This window comes from Galeopterus variegatus, unplaced genomic scaffold, assembly GCF_000696425.1.
Source record: "Galeopterus variegatus unplaced genomic scaffold, G_variegatus-3.0.2 Scaffold5127, whole genome shotgun sequence".
In the NCBI taxonomy this organism is placed as follows: Eukaryota; Metazoa; Chordata; class Mammalia; order Dermoptera; family Cynocephalidae; genus Galeopterus; species Galeopterus variegatus.
Window position 1 is genome coordinate 95,971 of NW_007731238.1, and position 20,406 is coordinate 116,376.

The window sequence follows — 20,406 nt, forward strand, 5'->3', positions numbered from 1 at the left end:
GACCGCCTTCAGGAGAGCTCACTTCTGTTCTCAAACAACAGTGTATTTCTCTAATTATTTTTAAATGTTCACCTCTTTAGAGGTCAGGACCTTAGTTAAGTGACTCTTCACTGGTGCCTCAGTTTCTCCACATGAGAAATGGCTATACCATCTGCAGCCTTATGTTTTCTATAAGTCATATACTGCCCGATACTTCCTATATGTCTTTTGCATAACAAAACTCATTCCTCAGAAGTTCTGAATTAAGCATGAAAGATAAAAGTCCAATGACTACCAATTTGTAAATTTCTCAAAGTCTAGGAAAATGGGAGGGGCAGGGAAGTGAATAAAGAAAATATACTTCAACTGCAGAAACTAGTCTCAGAAGTTCTGAATTAAGCATGAAAGATAAAAGTCCAATGACTACCAATTTGTAAATTTCTCAAAGTCTAGAAAAATGGGAGGGGCAGGGAAGTGAATAAAGAAAATATACTTCAACTGCAGAAACTAGTCTCAACTTGCTCAAAAGGAAAACCACTAGTACCTCATGATTAAATTTAAAACCACCACAAAACCACCACTATCACTCTCCGAGATGCCACAGATGGTAAAGGGATGCAGCAAGAACAACCCAGCATGACCAACAGAGGAGGGAGACAGCACAATGCTCTTTGCTGGAGCACCTCATCTCATTTCAATAATGAATATTTACAAATACTTACAAAACAAGAAATAGAACAATTAACATGTCCAGAAAGAATCACATGCTAACTTCAAAAGATTTCTCTAAAAATTCAGTAGTGCCAGAGGCTTTTTCTTTGGTCCCAGATTGTTTTTCAAGTGCTTTTCATGACAGAATGGATCACTCACAATAACTACATATTACCAGTGTGGCAGATAATTCATCTTCAGCAGTCCATTTCTTTTCAATCCTATGAGATGACCTCCTAAGAAAGCTGCCAGCATCTGGCAGTCCACCGTTCCTGATGAAACAACTGACAGCAGAACTTAGTTCATAATCCACTACAGTTCAGGCTGAACGACATTTGGTTCTGAAGTCTTTGAAAGTACAGTCTGAAATGCCAAATTATATACATATAACATATATCCATCTGAAGTTAGACAGAGATCACTGAACAGAAAATGACACTCATACTAAAAATAAACCATGCTATTGCTCCACAGGAGTTATACCACAGGGTTGGGACCACAACATTTTGCTGGGGTTCAAGTGCAAATCAGCAAACAAAACATCGTGTTTTTCTTGCTTTTTCACAGCTGAAGAAGAGCGAAGAGGGCACTGTAGTCTGTATAACTGCTCAACCCAACCTTTACCCAGGAGTTAGTACTGCTTCTTAAGAAACATTATTTTTTTGGATAAATGAAATGTGGTATATCCATACTAGAAACTATCATTCAGCAATAAAAATTAGTACTTCAGCATGAAGTACTAATACACGCTGCTACAGCATGAATGAAACTTTTGTTAAGTGAAAGACACCAGTTACAAAGATCATATAGTGTATGATTCCATTTATATGAAATGTCCAGAATAAGCAGATCTATGGAGACAAAGAGTAGATTATTGGCTACCAGGGACTGGGAGGAAGGGGGAATGGAGAGTGACCGCTAAAGGGTACAAGGGTTCTTTTGAGTATGAGGAAAATACTCTACACTTAGATTGTGGTGACAGCCAGACAACTCACTGAATTGCATAGTTTAAATGAATGAATTGTAGGGTGCTATAGTCTGAATGTTGGTCCCCTGCAAAGCTCATCTTGAAACTTGATCCCTACAGTAACAGTATTAAGATGGTGGGAATTCTGATTATGGTATTTGAAAGGTGGGGTCTTTAGGAGGTGATTGCATGGTGAGGGCTATGCCCTCATGAATGGATTCATCCATTCATGGATTAATGGGCTAATGGATAAACTGGGTATCACAGGTGTGGCACTGGTGGCTTTATAAGGACAGCAAGTGAACATGTTAATGTACGCTCAGCCCTCTCACCATGTGATGCCCTGTGCAGTCTCGGGACTCTCAGGAAAGAACCCACCAAGAAGAAGGCCCTCACCAAATGCACCCCTTGGCCATGAACTTCCTTCCCAGACTCTAACTGTAAGAAATAGGGGCTGGCTGGTTGGCTCAGGTGGTTGGAACACAGCCTTGTAACATCAAGGTCAAGGGCTCGGATCTCCTTACTGGCCAACTACCAAAAAAAATAAATAAATTTTCTTATAAATTACCCAGTTTCAGGTATTCTAAGTGACAGAAAACAGACTCACATATATGGTATGTGAATTATATCTTAGCAAAGCTGTTAAAAATAATTTTTTTGAAAAAAACATCCTTTTCTAAAAACTACAGCAGAAACAGAGCCAACATTAGAAAGAATAAACATGAAGACTTTATCTTTCTGAGACTCTCCATGAGCCACGGGCATTGCAAGAATTAGCCAAGCAACTGTCACAGCTGCAATGGTAACCAAATATGAAAGGTGAAGCAAACATGAAAGGGAAATTCTTCTGAACCCAAAGAAATAAACTGTGCCAAAAAAAAAAAAAAATACGCACATGACACAAAGTCAAACAGAATGAGAAGCTGTGTGGGTGACGTGTATGCAGGCGTCACTTGCTTCCCCAGAGCTGCTCTCACTCCCCTCTTGATACTAAAGGATGAGCCCTGGGAAGGGCACAGGAACTAGGAGTTTTGCGTGTGTGTGTGTTTTCTCATGACACATAAGCTCTAGCACAGCTGGAGGTTTCATAACCTTTAAAGGCAGGAGTAAGTTTAAGGTGCCCCGAATGTTCCCTAAACTGTCCTCTAAGCACCACTGTGGTAGCCATGAGCTATGGATGTCCCACCTCTTCAGTGGGAACAGGGTACCCAATCCAAAGAAAACCACCTCTAGACAAAAGAGGGCACAGTCACAACATCCATAAAGTGAAGTGAAGAACAGGTTGCTGGAATGTCACCAACGGCCAGATACCCTGTGGGACACATGAATGAGTGAGCAGAGCTGAAGAGAATGCAGACAAAGCCAAAGACTGGCAGTCTGCCTTAGCATAACAACTAAATTGTCTCTGATACGAGAAGTGCACTGGCAGAGGGGACACACAAGAGGCGATAGACACCTTGCCCCCAAGTAATCTACACTTTAGACAAGGTGACTGTCTGTGTGTGTGCGTGTACACGGCAGTGAAATTGGATTTTTTGGTAAACATGCAAATGAGTGTTGTCATTTTCAAAGTAGTCATTCTAGAATGACTTGAACCAACTTACTCCAAAGATAATTGTCACCCATTAAAAGATATTTTCAAACTCCACTTGTGGAATTGGCTTCACAATGACATAGGAAAAACTAGCTCTTCATTTCACAGGCAAACTACCATAGAACTGTGCCTGGCAAATAGGAAGCACTCTATAAGTCAGAGAGAGAGCGAGAGAGCGAGAGAGCGAGAGAGCACGAGAGCACGAGAGCGGACAAGAGAAAGCGAGAGAGCGAAAGCGAGCTAGAGCAAGAGAGAGCGAGAAACAATGTTCTGAGAATGAGATCATCACAGTGTTAGGTTAAATGTGTGATTTTCCAAGGTAACTATTTTGAAGACAAGCTTATTTAGATATGTAAGTTGTTAAATCTGTTTGCTTTGAATCAGTCACACCTTATTTACATGAAGGATAAAACACAAGGTGATACAACTGCCAAATGGATATTATGGACTATAAACTTACAGAAATTCAAGAGGGTGATATAAACACCATCACACATTTAAAGAGGACAAGGCATCTTGGTAGGCACTGAAAGTTTAAAAGGTTAAGGTACAATTTCTACCTACAAAATGTTTCAGGTAAAGTTGCATAAAGGGAGGCTGGGCTACGCCCTGAAGGATATAGAGAACTGAGGCAACTATAGAGGAGCTGGAAGGGCATTCCAAGTGGGGGAAAAATGAAAAGAACGTATAGTAGGCAAACCAGAAGACAAATCAAACTGGAGCTGAGAGAGCTTAATCCTTGAGTTTTATTTTAACAAGCCAGGGGCTGGATGAATCACTGCCAAATAAGAAATAAAGCAAAGCAACACTACAGTAAGGAAAGTGTTCCCAAAAAAGAGTCCTCTGTGCCACGTTGGTGTTTTTTCACATCTATGTGGTTGCCTGCTGGTTTCCATGACTTAGATTTATCCATTTGGAAAAACAACCCCTCCTTTGACAATACCAAAATCACTACCTCTGCCCTGAAATTAGGCAAAAAATACACATATTCCAGCTTCTAACTTAAACAATACTCATTGAAAGTAGGGACTATCTTTTTCACATAGTACCAATCATCAACATCATAATTGGTATTCTAATAAGTAATGGATTATAAATCAACAATGAGCAACACCTTAATATTGTCCATAAATCCCCAGCAAGACTAAAATGCAAAAGACAGGTAATACCAAGTATTGGTGAAGATGTGCACTTTCTGGAACCCTTATACACTGCTGGTGGGAGAGTACAAAGGTACACCCACTTTGGAAAATAGGCAGTTTCTTAAAAAGTTAAAGACACCCAATAATCTAGCAATTCCACTCATAAGTATTTATCCAAAAGAAATGAACTCATATGTCCACAAGTCTGTATAAAAACGTTCAGAGGTTTACAGCAAAGGGAATGTACTTAATGCCACTGAACTGTACACCTCAAAATGGTTAAAATAATATACTTTATGTTATGTATATTTCACCACAATAAAAAAAATTCAGAGTAACTTTATTCATAATAACTGAAAACTGGGAAACAAATGTTCTTCGACCTTAGAAGAGATAAGCAGATAGTGATATACTCACAATGAACTGTAACACTATACAAAAGAACAAGTTTTTTTTTTTTTTTCCCCTTTTTTTGTCTTTTTTCGTGACCGGCAACGGATCGCAACCCTCAGTGTCGCGCCCGTACCGGACCGGGACCGGCAAAGGGATGGCAACCCTCGGTGTTGTGCTCGTACCTCGCTCAGCCAGTGAGTGGCCAGTCTGTATGTGGGATCCGAACCCTCGGCGGGAGAAGGGATGGCAACCCTCGGTGTTGTGCTCGTACCTCGCTCAGCCAGTGAGTGGCCGGTCTGTATGTGGGATCCGAACCCTCAACGGGAGCGCCACTGCGCTCTCAAGCGGCGCACTGTAGCAGTGCGCCACCGGGCCGGCCCAAAAAAGAACAAGTATTGATCCGTGCAACAGCATGGATGAATCTCAAAAACAGTATGTCTAACACAAGAAGTTGAACCCAAATGACTATTTATAGAAAGTTCAAGAGCAGGCAAAACTAATCTATGGCTACAGAAGTCAAAATAGCAGGGAAGCATGGGTGAGCTTTCTGTGATGAAAGAAATGTTCCCTGTCATGATCTGGGTGGCCAAAACAGATCAAAAGGTATAAACTGCTACAACTATGTAAATAAAAATGGAGGCCGCCGTTTAAATACCACATGGCCAACTACCCATAACCAAGACTTAAGTCATTCTGACTTCCCCAATGTTAAGCCTAAACATAAACAAAACATAAGCTTTTTGTTCTTATTGGTATGATTCAATGAAATCAAACCAATCAGCTATAGACAAATCAGCTTAAACAGCTGTTTGCCTTAAAAAAGAATACATGACAGCCATTCATGAAAAAGGTCAAAATCATTCCTCCTCTGTGCTATAAATTGTCCTTTAACTGCTACAAAATTGAGACTTTGTACCATTTTTCAGTGTGAGGTCTCCCAGTTCACGAACTGTTCTTCTGTATGCTTGATAAACTCTTAAAATTCTAACTTGATATGATGTTACTTTTGACAAAACATGGGGAAAACTCATGAAGCCATACCCTTCAGATTTCACCATAATTAATTATGCCTCAATAAAAATAAAAGGAAGAAAAAAGACAACTGAGCAGGTGGAAAACTAGTCCAGTTTCCAAATTAAGCATAAGGTTTACATTTTATCTAACCCTCACCAAATACTCTATTGTCACAACACAACAGCTCAGAATCTAAAATCCCCCTGGAGTGTTGTATTATGTATCCTATTCAGGGCAGTATCAGTCCTATTCAAGGCAGTATCATTTAAGGTCTGACCAGAGTAGTTTAAGAACGTACAACCACAACCACTGATTTCTTGGGCCTTTTTAAAATTCACTGAATTTTAAAGTTACAAATGTATTTTATCCCTGTTAGGATCCGAATGAACCATTTAACCTTTTTTTTTTTTCCTTCCTTTTTGTCTTTTTTCGTGACAGGCAACGGGATCGCAACCCTCGGTGTTGCACCCGCACCTCGCTCAGCCAGTGAGCGGCCGGTCTGTACGTGGGATCCGAACCGTCAACGGGAGCGCCGCTGCGCTCTCAAGCGGCGCACTGTAGCAGTGCGCCACCGGGCCGGCCCTAACCTTTTTTTTAAGTTGATATTTCAACAAATGTTAGTTCCCAATTGACAGATATTATAGAGTGAGGCAGTCTCTCTGACCATACTTAATAAACCAAGTAAAAGATCCCACATACTTCTTTTTTTTTTTCCTTTTTGTCTTTTTTTTTTTTTCGTGTCCGGCAACAGATCGCAACCCTCAGTGTCGCGCCCGCACCAGACCGGGACCAGCAACAGGATCGCAACCCTCGGTGTTGCACCAGCACCTCACTCAGCCAGTGAGCGGGAACCGGTCTGTATGTGGGATCCGAACCCTCGGCGGGAGCGCCGCCGCACTCCCAAGCGGCGCACTGTAGCAGTGCGCCACCGGGCCGGCCCTAACCTTTTTTTTAAGTTGATATTTCAACAAATGTTAGTTCCCAATTGACAGATATTATAGAGTGAGGCAGTCTCTCTGACCATACTTAATAAACCAAGTAAAAGATCCCACATACTTCTTTTTTTTTTTCCTTTTTGTCTTTTTTTTTTTTTCGTGTCCGGCAACAGATCGCAACCCTCAGTGTCGCGCCCGCACCAGACCGGGACCAGCAACAGGATCGCAACCCTCGGTGTTGCACCAGCACCTCACTCAGCCAGTGAGCGGGAACCGGTCTGTATGTGGGATCCGAACCCTCGGCGGGAGCGCCGCCGCACTCCCAAGCGGCGCACTGTAGCAGTGCGCCACCGGGCTGGCCCAATCCCACATACTTCTAAGATTCCAAAGAAATTTTCTAGACGTTTCCTTAACATACCTTTAAATCCTTTACAAGACCTTCGGAGAAATGAATCATCCACTCAAAACCTATATTTTAAAGTTTGAAAATAAAAGCAGTAGTTACTTTTCAAGTTTGGATATCACTAAACAGTAAATCAGCTAACTGTAATAACACTTTTCATAATCTGTCACTATCTTCTTTACCTCTTAATCAACTGTCTCTTCTGATAGAACATAAGTTCAATAAAGTCAGGGATCTTGCTGTCTGTTTTGTGACAGCGATATCCACAGCATATCATTAATGGGTATTCACTATTTTCCCATAAACCATCAGTTCATTTAACAACTGTCCAAACTCAAGTAACGAGAAAGCAGGATGAGCAAGCACACTTATTCCCAACCCACCACCAACCTACTTCAAATGTTTTTCTACAGAAATTGAGCCTTAAAGAGTCTTTCTTTCAGGCCAGCCCCGTGGCGGGAGAGTGCACTGCTGGGAGCACTGAGGCCACAGGTTCGGATCCCACCATGCCGAGGGTTATGATCCCCTTTGGTCAAAAAAAAGGGAAAAAGTCTTTCTTTCTTCCCCTCTCATTTATATCCCTCCTTTTCCCAGCTGTCTTTCCTTCTTCTAAAAACAATAAGAGTTAAGAAACTCACTTATGTCACCAACTACCTGAGTGTCCTTGGGCTAATCACACAATTTCAATGTTTCTTTATCTGTTTCATAAGCAGATACCACTTGCTTCGGGCTATGAAGGAGGACAAAAATCCTAGCCAAAATCCCAGCCCTCCCAGAAAACACATTAAGGCACCCACGTGAGTATATAACACAGCAAGATAAGGTCTATGACAGAAGTATGCATGGCATGCCAGGAAAATACAAACTCCTAATCCCACTAACGAGGCAGGGGTGAGGAAAGCTGCTGCTGGAAGAAGCCCCTGCGCTTGAGGGAATGATAGGAGCCAAGAGAAAAGGGCAGGGGATTTCAGATAGAGGCAATGGATCACTCAAAGGAAGCAGTTTTACATACCTGGACCTCAGGTGTAAGGTGAGGGAGTGGTGGAAGATAATGCTGAAGAAGAAAGCAGGGAGTGATACTGTGGAAATATTACAAAGGCCTAGAATGGAAGAGATTAGAGGCAGGGGCCAGTTATGAGATTATTTAGTAACAAAGAAGAAAATGAATGGAGATCTAACTAAAAGAAGAGCTCTAGGATCTCTTCAACTTATTCTATCCTTTACTCTTAGGTGACCATTCTGGCCCAAAGCTTCATTTATTCTATATCTCAATACCTCCAGCAGCAGCCTCTCCTCAGAGCTCTAGAACCACATGCCCAATTTTCTGATATTTATCTCTTCTTTGACCTCTCAAAGATCCTCAAACTCAACACATCTGAAACTAAACGTATGACCTCACCCCAGACCCCAGTCCTCCTCCTGCATTTCCTGTCTCTGCAAATGGCAGCACCATCATCCACCCTGGACAAGCTGGAAACCCGGGGGGCACCCTTAACATCTTCTTTGCCTTCCCCTCACCCCCTGCTTCAATCCATCACCAAGCCCTGCCAGCCTTCTCTGTAAATACCTTTTTTTTTTTTTTTGTCTTTTTTACTGACCAGTAATGGGATCGCAACCCTCGGTGTTGCGCCCGCACCGCACTCAGCCAGTGAGCGGGAACCGGTCTCCACATGGGATCCGAACCCTCGGCGGGAGCGCCGCTGCACTCCCAAGCAGCGCACTCTCCAGTGCGCCACCGGGCCGGCCCTCTAAATACCTTTAAATATCCCGTAGATCTATCTACTCTCTCCTCCAAGACCACCACTGTAATCTGGGTTACCACCATCTTGTCTAAACCACATCCTCTCCTAGTTCTATGGCCTCTCTCATTCCCTTCCAATCTGTTCTCAAACTGCGACAATAGTTTGATTTTAGTGCTTGTCAGCCCGCCTCACCTCTTTACACTCCCTCCCTACCACCGGGAAGTTCCATACAGCCCCCACAGAAGGGGGCTGCTCACCATCTGCTCACCAGCACCTTGTTCCTGGTGGAGGGGGCACTCAATAAGTATCTGAGCCAAGGAGTAAGAATTGTAAGAATTTGGAAGGAGTCAGCACAGAATGGTAGAAAGACATCAACTAAGGTGAGGACCAAAAAATGTCTATTGATCATGTCAATAGAATATCATTTACTGACCTTGTCCAGAACAATCAATGAAGTTATACGAGCAGAAATCAGATAATAGCAGATCGGGGAGAAAATGGGCAGAAAGGAAGCAGAGATAAATTGGCCTTCTTCCAATAAAAAGGAAAAGATAGTCTAATAGTGGATGTGGGACACAAGATATAGAAAAGGCTTTGTTTTTGTTTTAAAGTTGGGAGAGACTTGTTTATAAGCACATCATGAAGAGAAAGAAGCAGGAGAAGGAGAAATCAGAAAAGAAACAAATCACTGATAAGTCCCTGAGGCCAGAAGAGCTAGCACCCAAGAGCACCAATAGACACAGAGCCTGAGGAAAAGGAAGACAGGATGGAGTCAGATTCAGAAGAGTCTGATTCAGAAGAGTCTGCAGGTGGGAAATCAAAATGTGGTCATTCCTCTCTTAAAGAACATAAAAGGATTCTTCTGGCTCTAGAAGAAGGCCCTCTCCTACTCTCTTTTTATTGAACAAAACATAGAACCAAGCGCAGTGTATATATATGTGTGTGTCTACACATACAGATTAATGTACTGTATTGTATCAAACACCAAGAGCAACGTTTGATGTCCACTGTTAGTTCTGGAAGTTCACTTCAGTCCACCTCTTCCCCTACCAGTACCAGCCATCTTTATTGATATGAAGACTCTAATACAAAAAAGGTTCCCATTCTGGTCTCCAGAAACTGATGGTAACTGCTCCCAATTTTGAATTCAGCTGAGCTAGAAAACTTTACACAGGTTTTATACTGACAATGACTTATTTTTTTTTTTTTTGTCTTTTTCCGTGTCCGGCAACGGATCGCAACCCTCAGTGTTGCCCCTGTACCGGACCGGGGACCGGCAAACGGGATTGCAACCCTCGGTGTTGCTCCCGCGCCTCGCTCAGCCAGTGAGCGGGAACCAGTCTGTATGTGGGATCCGAACCCTCGGGCGGGAGCGCCACCGCGCTTCCCAAGCGGCGCACTTATCCAGTGCGCCACCAGGCCGGCCCAACAATGACTTATTTTCCATCTCTTTTACCCTCTACCTAACATCACTTAAAGCCTGGTACAGCTGCTATTACATATTCCTTAAAAAGTGCCCCAAACCATTCTCATAGGTGATTTTAAAACATTAACAAGGAGGTCATAGCTTTCCAGCAGGAAAATAAAACACGGGGGGTTCTTTGTGGGGTCGGCCAATAGTTTAATCAGTTGCTCATCAGAAAAAATAGTTTAAAAGGACACGCATAGTAAGAATGGAAGAAAATGGGTAAAGGAAAAATCTGCTGACATTATAACTAAATTCTAAATCAACTCCTTGTCACTTTCATAGTTCTGTCACATAACGGAGGATGTGTTTATTTTCAAAGGGGGAAAAACGTCCAGAAATGGGCACTCATCGCTCCCTTCACTGTTATCAGGGAAGAAGTATAGACTCTGTCCAGCTGGATTACGGATGATGTAAACAACTTTGCTAAATTGCTTGGCAGAGCACATCTGCATCAAACCATTAAATTCTGGAATTCACTCTATTAAAATCATCATTAGCCAAGAAGAATTAACAGACAAGTATTTTCATGCAAAACAGATATAAAATAAAAATCAAAAGCAATACATACTGATGATTATTTTTCATTCATAATTTTAGATAGTGTATAATGCAGACTATTGTTTCAGATATGAGTTGCTCTCTAACAGTCATCTTCTGTACAATGTAGAGTATTGTTTGAATACTGGAGTAATTTAAGCTTTTTCTGTGTATCCAAAAGTCCCTGGATTAACATTGGAAGAAACCTGGCACTGCAACAAAGTTGATTTGTAACAAGTCTTAGCCTTTAAGCAAATTGCTTATTAATGCAGAACTAAAGTCTCTGTTCAGACCCTAATTAAGCTATGTATTTCCAGAAGTGTCCCCCCACTTTGCACTCTCCAAAACTGCAGAATTTTTCTAACACACAATTTTCCATTACACCATGGATGGAGGGGAGGGCTTTAACAGGTGGTGAAGAATGTGAACAAAATACTAACTGTAAAAAAAGTTCAGACCAAAGCATCGCCACCTCTATTTAACAAACAGTGGAGCAACAGGTGAACGAGAAGGCCGGCTGGGACATCTGCGTGTACTCCACAGCCAAGATTCCCACAGTCTAAGATAAGCTATTGAAAAGAAAAGACATTCCCACTACTTTAAAAGACCTCATAAAAAAAGGCACAAAAGTTAAAGCGTGGTTTTATAACACCAAGGTTTGGATCCCTGTACTGGCCAACTGCCAAAAAAAAGGGACACAAATGATAAACAAGATAATTCCAATTACACAGGGCTCAAAAAAAGAAAAAAAAAAAGACAACATGAAGCTAATTTATTTAGAATTATACACATAAGTGGTAACGGTATTAAAAAAAAAGAAAAAGTCACAATTTTGACAACCTCTCCAGGTTGGGAGAGATTTTGATAAGAGAGAATACTTGGAAAAGGAGACTTACTATTTCTTGACCTTCCCGTATTTACAAGCTTGTTCATTTCTTAACTACAAACTACATGTTTTATGCACTTTTCTGTATGTATGGTATATTTCCTAACAAAAAATATTGAGGAAAAAGAGATGCCCTAATATATTCATTCCTTAGCAGAGTGTAGGCATTCCATAAATGTCTAAGAGAATGGATACTGGGTGACAAAGGGACAGTGCTAAGTTGCTCTGATCACACACTAAATACTTGGTATTTCAGTTTATGTTTGCAGGCTTCTTTACAAACAAAGGGGTTAAATGTCAAGAATTTAGAAAGATCATGTAAATAAAAACAAATTAAAGAGAATTTTAAGAATAGGTTTTCCAGTCTATTTAGGGTAAATAAACATTCCCTCAACTAATGGTGATTCACACTGTTAGGATTAAAACATACTCTATATACAATACCCTGAAATTAAAACAATCTACAGAATTCTAAAAAAACCAAAAAATGCAGAAAAGACAGCGAATAGCAAAGCAAAATTGACAGAAATAATTCTTTAGAGCTTAGCATAACATGGAACATTCAGGAAGGCAAAAAAAAAAAAAAAGCAAATAGAGAAAGTAAAATCATTTTCAGGCCCTGCTTCCATGGGGGTGCGGGGTATGGAGACATGAGTTCATTACAAAATAAAAGAGGGAGGAAGACTATTTTGTACTACAAACTTATGTTGCTGAGCAAGGCTAAAAAAAAAATAGTTACCGTAAGCTAAATATGCAATACATAAATAGCACTAAAAATAAGTCATCATAGAATAAATGTTAGCTACATAGAGATGAAACATATATAGCCAGAAACATTCCCTGGTAAGACTTTTTATAGATTTGTGTACATGTGGAAGTGCTAAATCTGGATGTAATTTCTTCACGACAAAATCCAGTTTTCTGCAACATCCTCACAGTTAAGCAGAACTAAACTATACTGAGAAGTTCTGAATCTCCTCACATGCTATGGGCAATTTTTTTGTACCTTTACAGCATCTTTTTAAAAATCTTCACAGCAACAAATCCAAGCACCCTAGGAATACAAAGGTGATGCAGACAATAGGGCAGGGAAGGCAAGGAGGAAGGAGGAAGGAAGCAGCCAAAGTAGGTCCAAGACTGAAACAGCCAAGTAAGAAACAAGGGTGGGGAGCTGGAAGGAGGGGATAATCACCCCTTCCCGTCACAAACTGTAATTAGAAGAAATACAAACTGGCCAGATCTCACAGATCTCCCTTGGGCTCACCTGGGCTTGTTTTATGAATCAAGCTCCTCCCAGTTTCTTTCCCTCCCTCCCCCACCCCTCCCCACTCCCCAGCCCTTTCCTACAAGTGCAAAGCTGAAGTAAAATGCATTTCCACAGCAAAATAGTTGCAAATGTGCTACCTCGGGATATATCCGGGATCGAGAGCTCCTCGCTTGATATGCAGGACTGGCAACTAGAGGCTGGTACAAAATGGCTTGCTCTGTGGCCTTTTCACCTTAATAGGACCAAAGCTCTTAAGTTTCCTGATGCCTCTGAGCTCATTAGACAAAGAACAATGAAACCAGGACTCCACTAAACCGCTGCTGGTGAGGCTGGCAGAAAACAAACGAAATCCCTCAGCCAGCCTCAACGCAGCAAGCCCGTGTGTGCATTTTCCCTTCAATTCCTCCGAATTAATTTAAATGTAGCCTGTGATGAAAGTGATAATTGTGTCCTAAAACTGAACAGTTCTAAATTTTGAGGAACATAGAATACTCTTAAGTTTTAAGAAGCTCACAATATGCAATGTATTCTTACTTTCCCCCAATATAAATCACACTATTAAATTAAAAGGAGAGAGTTCTTCTACCAAATTACACACTAATGGCTCTTAACCCACAATTAAAGTATCTCTAACAGCAGCTTAAAGCCACAGCCAACCATGAACACACTTACAAGGACCGAAGTTTTCGGCCCTGAGTAATTATGTAAATATCACCATCAGCCATGTTGGGAGAAGTCAATGGTCTAGCCTGCTGCCTGGTCCCGTGGGGAATCACTTGTGCACGGGCATCTACACTGCGCCTCCCCCTCTGCACAATCAGAAAAAAAGCAAACCTAATTCCAGAGCAGCAGAAAGAGCTAATTCCAACAAGGCTGGTCACCCAGAGTTACCATTACCTGCTCTTTCCTGAACATCACAACAGCCTCAGAACCTGAACCAGCACTGACTGGCTTCAAGGCTATAAGGAAGGAGAGACTGGGTTGTGGGCTGTAACCCAGGATATTATCCCTGTGTGGGGGCTGTGAGGGTGCCTGGGACTGAGCATGATCCATAACATCAGGGAGCTCACAATGAGACAAGATATGGAATGATTTTGGAGAGGTGGTATGGCATAGGAGAGTCAAAGCCACTGAGTTCTATCCTCAATTCACAAACTCTCTGAATAATCATACTATTTACCTCTCTGGGCCTCAGTTTCCTTGATGAAAACAAGGCAAAGGTATTAGATAATATCTAAGGCCTAAATAGCTCTGCAATAACTAGATAACTAGGGAATGCAAGACAGTATACAATTAAGTGCTAAATAATAGAGACTACAACTGCCACTGAAAAGATTCCACAGATTTTTTTTTTTTTGGAGTAACCCTCATTCTAAACCACTTCCTGAGAGTCCAATCAGGCACTGTGCTAGGACTTGGAGATGCAGCAGTCACCAAGACAGAATGCCCTGCCTTCATGAGGCTTTCATCCTTCTAGTGAGGTATTCTCAAGAGTTCAGAAGGAAAAAAATGAGGGCTGGGGTTGGCCTGTGACCTTTTCACGGAAACAGGGGCAAGACTGGGCTTCTGGTGGGTATAATTTGAACATTCAGTGGGGTGATGTACAATAAGTGGTTAACTGTTGAATATGGTAGTAACAAACCATAAGATTTTCGAACAGACACATTAACTAGCACAGTTCTACTAATTTGCTCATCACTAGTGAAGGTAATTAGTTTCCAGAAGTTAGCCAGACTTAAGATTCTTCCTGCCCTTTGCCTATCTTCTTCTCTTACCCTAACAGGCCCCCACCCCAAACGTGCTAGTTGTGGTTAATTTTTTCCTTTATTCTCTTTCAATTATGCTTGCACTCAACTAGGGTGAAAGGCAGGTTTCAGGGAGCAGTTACCAAGCAGGGAGTCCATACATAAACCATTTAGAGTCGGTTCTAAAGTTAGATTTCAGGAAGACCTTGTATTCTATAACGTAATTTGCTAAAAAGACCTACTTGTGTATAAGATGCTAGAGAGGCTGAAGAAAGATGGTGTGGACACATTGGTTTATTTTGCGGATTAGAGCTGTATCTGATATAACTGAGGAATACAGTATAACTAACCTAGATGATGAGAATAAATAACCATCTGCATCTTAACTTTTAAAACAAAGAAGTCAGAAAATTAATTTGGCCCTTAAGAGGTATGAAACTGCCTGTGCTCTAAATGAAATCAAATGTGCCTACCAACTGTACATTCCATTTTCCAAATAACTTTCCTGGAATGCTGGAGAGCTGGTATGTTTAAAACGAATACTCTCAAAGTGTTCGATTTAAAAGAACCACAACTGTTCCAACTTTTCTTACCAAAAAATCTCATGTATGCTTTACGCTCATCTTCAAAACACCCTTTGGAGTTCAAACCAGATGTGTGTGGTATTTACACTGAGAAAACCACTAGGACATAAACAACTCACTACAAACACCACTCAAATTTTGCTGTGCTTTTCTTCATTTCCTGTGTATTTATTTTGGTGTTAAAATAATGTTAACTTTCATAATAAGGAAAATGGGAGCAGATGTTTAAACCAAACAGACTTTAGCCTATTATCCTGTATATTTACTCAACTTTCAAAATCAAAGTTTCTTCCTCCCAAATAACTACGGAGAAAACTACTTTCATGTATGTTACATACTACACAACAATAAATCAACCTGGACAAGCTTTCCATAACCTCTTCCTCACAACCACTAATTGCAGGCATGAAAAATTAATCTGGCATCAATTTCCTAACAAACCTTATATTCCTCTCTTAGGCTGATCATTATGTTTTGTTCTGAAAATATCACATTACTTGTTGACAAAAACAATACAACAGAAATTGCCTTAAAAGTTTTTATTTCTGTTCACTCAAAGTTTCAAAAACTAGGTACAGTGTGTTAATTTCACGGGCAACCAGCCAGGTCACTTGCTGTTTATACCTTGCTAATAAACAAGTCTGCCTTTTAAACCAGTGAGTTCAGAAGCAAGATGATATTTAACAAGGCAGATTCAAAGAAAGCAATTCACCAAAATTCTCATAACTGGAACTAGTAGGAGTAAAAAAACTACGCTTAAAAAAAAAAAACTTTTAAAAAATGAGATCCTTATCCATAGAGTTAAATGAAAAACAACATGAATGAGGTGGGGTTTTTTTTCTTTCCCTTAAAGGAAAAGGGGTAAGTTTTCAACTGATTAGGAAACAGACTCACCCTCCCAAGTTTTGTCACTGTTTTCTTTTTCAAGAGAAATGTTCAGTTTACTAAAGGAGAAAAAATGGAAACTGCTCCTGCTGAATCAGAAAAGGAGATGTGTCCCCGATTTGTACGTGGTTAGAGCAAAAAAATACTCCTCCCCCTGAGCTGAATTCCCCCCGAGATGCCTCTCCGGCCACTCAAACCCAGGCCATTACCACCTTTTCAAATCGCACGTAGATAATGTTCCACCAGACTAAGAAACAGCTTTCTCTCTTCTTACTAACAGAGACAGCTTGAAATACTACAAGACAGTAGGGGAACACCTCATGTTAATGGGGGATAATAGACAAGAATTCAGCACAGGTTTTCTTTTTTTCTTTTAATTTAACTTTCTGGTTGGTGTGTTGTATAATCACTTCCACAAGGGACCGAGAGTGTGGAGGGAACATCCTTCAATGTCAGAACTCTCAGAGCTGCACAGGAAATGGGAAGCCAGACAAAGAGCCGGTCTGTGCTCTGTGACATGGGTGCCTTCCAGTCCCCCACACTGAATAGAAAAATTCTTCATTGTTTGGGACAATCGCTCCCGAAAACAAAAACTCACTGTAACTTTTTGTTCCCCTCTACGTGCAAATCCGAAGTTCTCTTGGAATACAACATGGATACGGCAGAGGGTGATGTGTTTAAAACAAGTTATCCACCCATCCCCACCCCCCAAAAAACACCAAAACGACACGTTTGACTTTTACTTGGGCCCAAGAAGTTCCCCTACAGAAAATACCCAGGGAAGTAAAAAAGAAATAAATGTTGAACAGTTAAAAATAGAAAGAGCACGAGGCAAACTTGAACACTTCACGTTCACGGCCTCCCCATCCGGAACCCGCCGTCTCCCCCGACGTCCCCCAGGCCCGGGAGCGTCAGGGCGCGCTCGGAAGCGGAGCGGAGCGCGAAGGGCGGCTCTCCAGAGCGAGCGTTACCTTCGTAGCACAGAATGCCGATGTTGTTGTTCATCTTGTCCAGGTACTGGAAGTTCAACAGGTCCATCTTCATCAACAGCATTGATCGGGCTCGAGGAGAAAACCAGCTCTCCGCCCTCGCCCGGAAGAGTCGGCTTCCAAATTCAACGGCGGCTGAACAGCTGCCGGCTCTTCTCCTCAGCTTCACAAAGACAGAGGCCCGGCCTCAGAGGAACACCACAAAGTATGTAAAGGGAAGGGGGGAAAAAACACGCACAAAAACTCGAGCTCGCACAAAACCCTTCGAGGGTTTACGGGCAGACGGTCCACGAATGGTATCCTTGAGGGGGCATGAAAAAATCGGTTCACAAGTCCTCACGAGTCTGTCTTCGAGATAAAAGTGGGGTGGGAAAGAAAAGCACGAAGCACACTGCACGGGACAAAGCCGCGCTCGCCGCCCGACAGCCCGCTGCGAGGAGACCGCGCTGACAGGCCGGCCCCGCGCGCCGCGACTGCCGCTCGAACGGCCGGGGTTGGGGGGAGGGGCCGGCGCACGCGCACTGCGTCCGGGCGCCGCGGGCGTCGGGGAGCGTCGGCGCGGGCTCGCCCCGGCGCACGAAGGGCTCGGGAGGCGGGAAGGCGGGGAGTCTACACCGAGGGGCCGCTCCTGACAGGAAGCGGCCCGGCCACTGCAAACCCGTAGGAGGGAAAAGAAAACCCAGGAAGTTCCTTTTTCAGGAGCTGAGCACAAAGTAAAGAATCCACCATGGAAGCAAGTTTCCATGGAACTTAACTTTTGTGTATCTGGACTTTGGGGCTTTGGAAACCCAAACTGTTTTGTAAGGTTTCTTTGGTATTTTCCTATGATTGCTTCGTAATGTCTATTTACACTGTAACTGTATGTTTACATCTTTAATGTTAATGTTACGTATAACCCCGTAGCAGGGCTGGCCCGTGGCTCACTCGGTAGAGTGCGGTGCTGATAACACCAAGGCGGCAGGTTCGGATCCTATATAGGGATGGCCGGTTGGCTCACTGGCTGAGGGTGGTGCTGACAACACCAAGCCAAGGGTTGAGATCCCCTTCTCACCGGTCATCTTTAAAAAAAAAAAAAAGTCCCCGTAACAACTCAGATGGACAGGGTAGGGATGGTGTCACCTTTTCACAGCGGAGGAAACTGAGGTTCGGAGGGATTAAGTGACTGGCCCAAAGCCCCCAAAATAGTTGGTAAAACTACTTTTAGAGTGTTTTCCCCTAATGTTATAACTTACAAACAAAAAACAAGGACGGAAGGGGGGGAGAGGGGAGGGAGAATGAAGTAGAGAGAGATGTTTAAGCAGATAAGACTGATACATGCAAAATTGAAAGCCTACCAGAAATTTGGGGGAAGGGTACAAATTTTCATTTTGCACACTTGACGGCCGCCCCACCTGTGTATTAGACGCTAGTGGCATGCCACTGTGTAGTTCCTTATTGGAAGGACCTGTAGCTTAAACTTTGCATCTCCAATGCCTAGCATGGCCAAGTAGGTGCCCAAAAGCTGTTTGTTTACTGAATGAGTCAATCACTGAATCTTCAGTTTTCAGCATGCGAAGAGCACATTAGCAAAGTCCAAAAAATAAAGGTTTTATCTTTGTAGATTGCAGCTAGCTTTTGGCACCACAGAAACACTTTACCACAGGAAGTGTTTCTATATTGACATTATTGTATGCTGTTTGGAGATTTAGAAGGTATCAAGGGGTGTGCTATCCTGTAGACTAAGACCAGCGATTTTAATACTCTAAAATAAGATTTGAGTAAATTATTTCAAGGGTTTATATGTTAAAAACCCAGCAATAGCTGCATTTGGGGTATTAGGCAAGTTCATGGCAGGTTGTTCTAATCAAATCTTATTTGGAGATTCACAGGACACCCAAATTCTATTGCCATCTCCCCTGCAATAGCAATAGCTGGGGTGAGAGCAGGTGAAGGCAGCAATGGAAGAATCAAAATTTCACAAGCTTTCATTTTTAAGGATACTTATCAATGCCACATTACATATTCTAGATACTGAATAAGCTATGTTGAAAGATGTATGCCACCAATTGTAACTAAAATATTTAATGATATTTGGTGGGGAGGGTTGGAAGAAAATTCTTATAGCATCTAGCATACATAAGACTATTGCACTTAAAATAAACTTAATATCTTTAGGCATCAGAATCAAATTTATGAAAGATAATACTAACCTTTCCACAAACTTTTTGAAGTACCCTCATGTTAAAAGCACTTCATTTAAAAAAAAGATTAAAATTCAAAGGATAGTTTTAGAGTACTATTAATGTGCAATGTTCTTTTACCTAAGTTCTCAATGAGAAAAATGCATGCATCGTTAACATATCCCAAATAGGAGAAAGTTAGCATCAGTGGAAAGCTTTTAAAAATCCTGATGCTGAGGTTGCATGCCAAACTAATCAGAAGGGGTGGGATCTAGCATGGGTGGCTTTTAAACAGTCTCAGGTGATTTCAATACACAGCTGAGGTTGAGAACCATTGCTTTTATCTGGGAAGGAAATAAAAAACTGCCTTTAGATACTTCATTTTAAACATTTATTTTGAGAAGGAGAAGTTTGTTTGTTTTTTTCCAAGTGATTTAAGCACATGATTCAAACAACACAGTTGCAAGGATATGAGTAAAATATTTAGTAACCTCCCTTTAATGAGTCTGCATCACTTAACAACAGCGGTTCTCAGCCTGCTGCCAGTGGCTGTAACTCGAATGCACTTTCTTGCAGCATGGTGCTACTGAAGTGTGGTTATCTGAGGGGTCCAGGAACCACCCATTATAGTCCCCAAGAGACAGCTACCAAAACAGGATGAACAATTAGAAACCTTTATAGCAACTTGACAGACTAATTTCATGTCTCAAATATAAATAGTAAAAAAAAAAAGGGGGGGGGGGCTGGCCTGTTAGCTCAGTTGGTCAGAGAGCATGGTGCTGATAACACCAAGGTGATGGGTTCAGATCCCTGTACCGGCCAGCCACCAAAAAGGAAAAAAGAAAAATTGTGTGGTTTGTATTTTTTCACATTCCTAGTTATTGAGTTTCTTGCATTTTACAAAGTATCAGTCTGCAACAAAGCCTGACTTCCACAGAGAAGCCCTGTGCTAGGGGCTAGGGACACAGCAGCCCAGCTGCACGGCATGCCCTCCAGGACCTGGGTT

The 20,406-nt window shown here is 41.9% G+C and overlaps 1 protein-coding gene across 1 annotated transcript in view; it reads right to left on the reverse strand.

The window, feature by feature from the left end:
- VGLL4 (vestigial-like family member 4) overlaps window positions 1-17,698 on the reverse strand; it is an 84,887-nt gene extending 67,189 nt beyond the window's left edge. Inside the window, exon 1 of the mRNA XM_008588961.1 lies at window positions 17,224-17,698. Coding sequence (XP_008587183.1) covers window positions 17,224-17,305 — 82 coding nt within the window. The 5' untranslated portion in view covers window positions 17,306-17,698. The remainder of the gene's footprint in view (window positions 1-17,223) is intronic.
- Window positions 17,699-20,406: the final 2,708 nt, after the last annotated feature.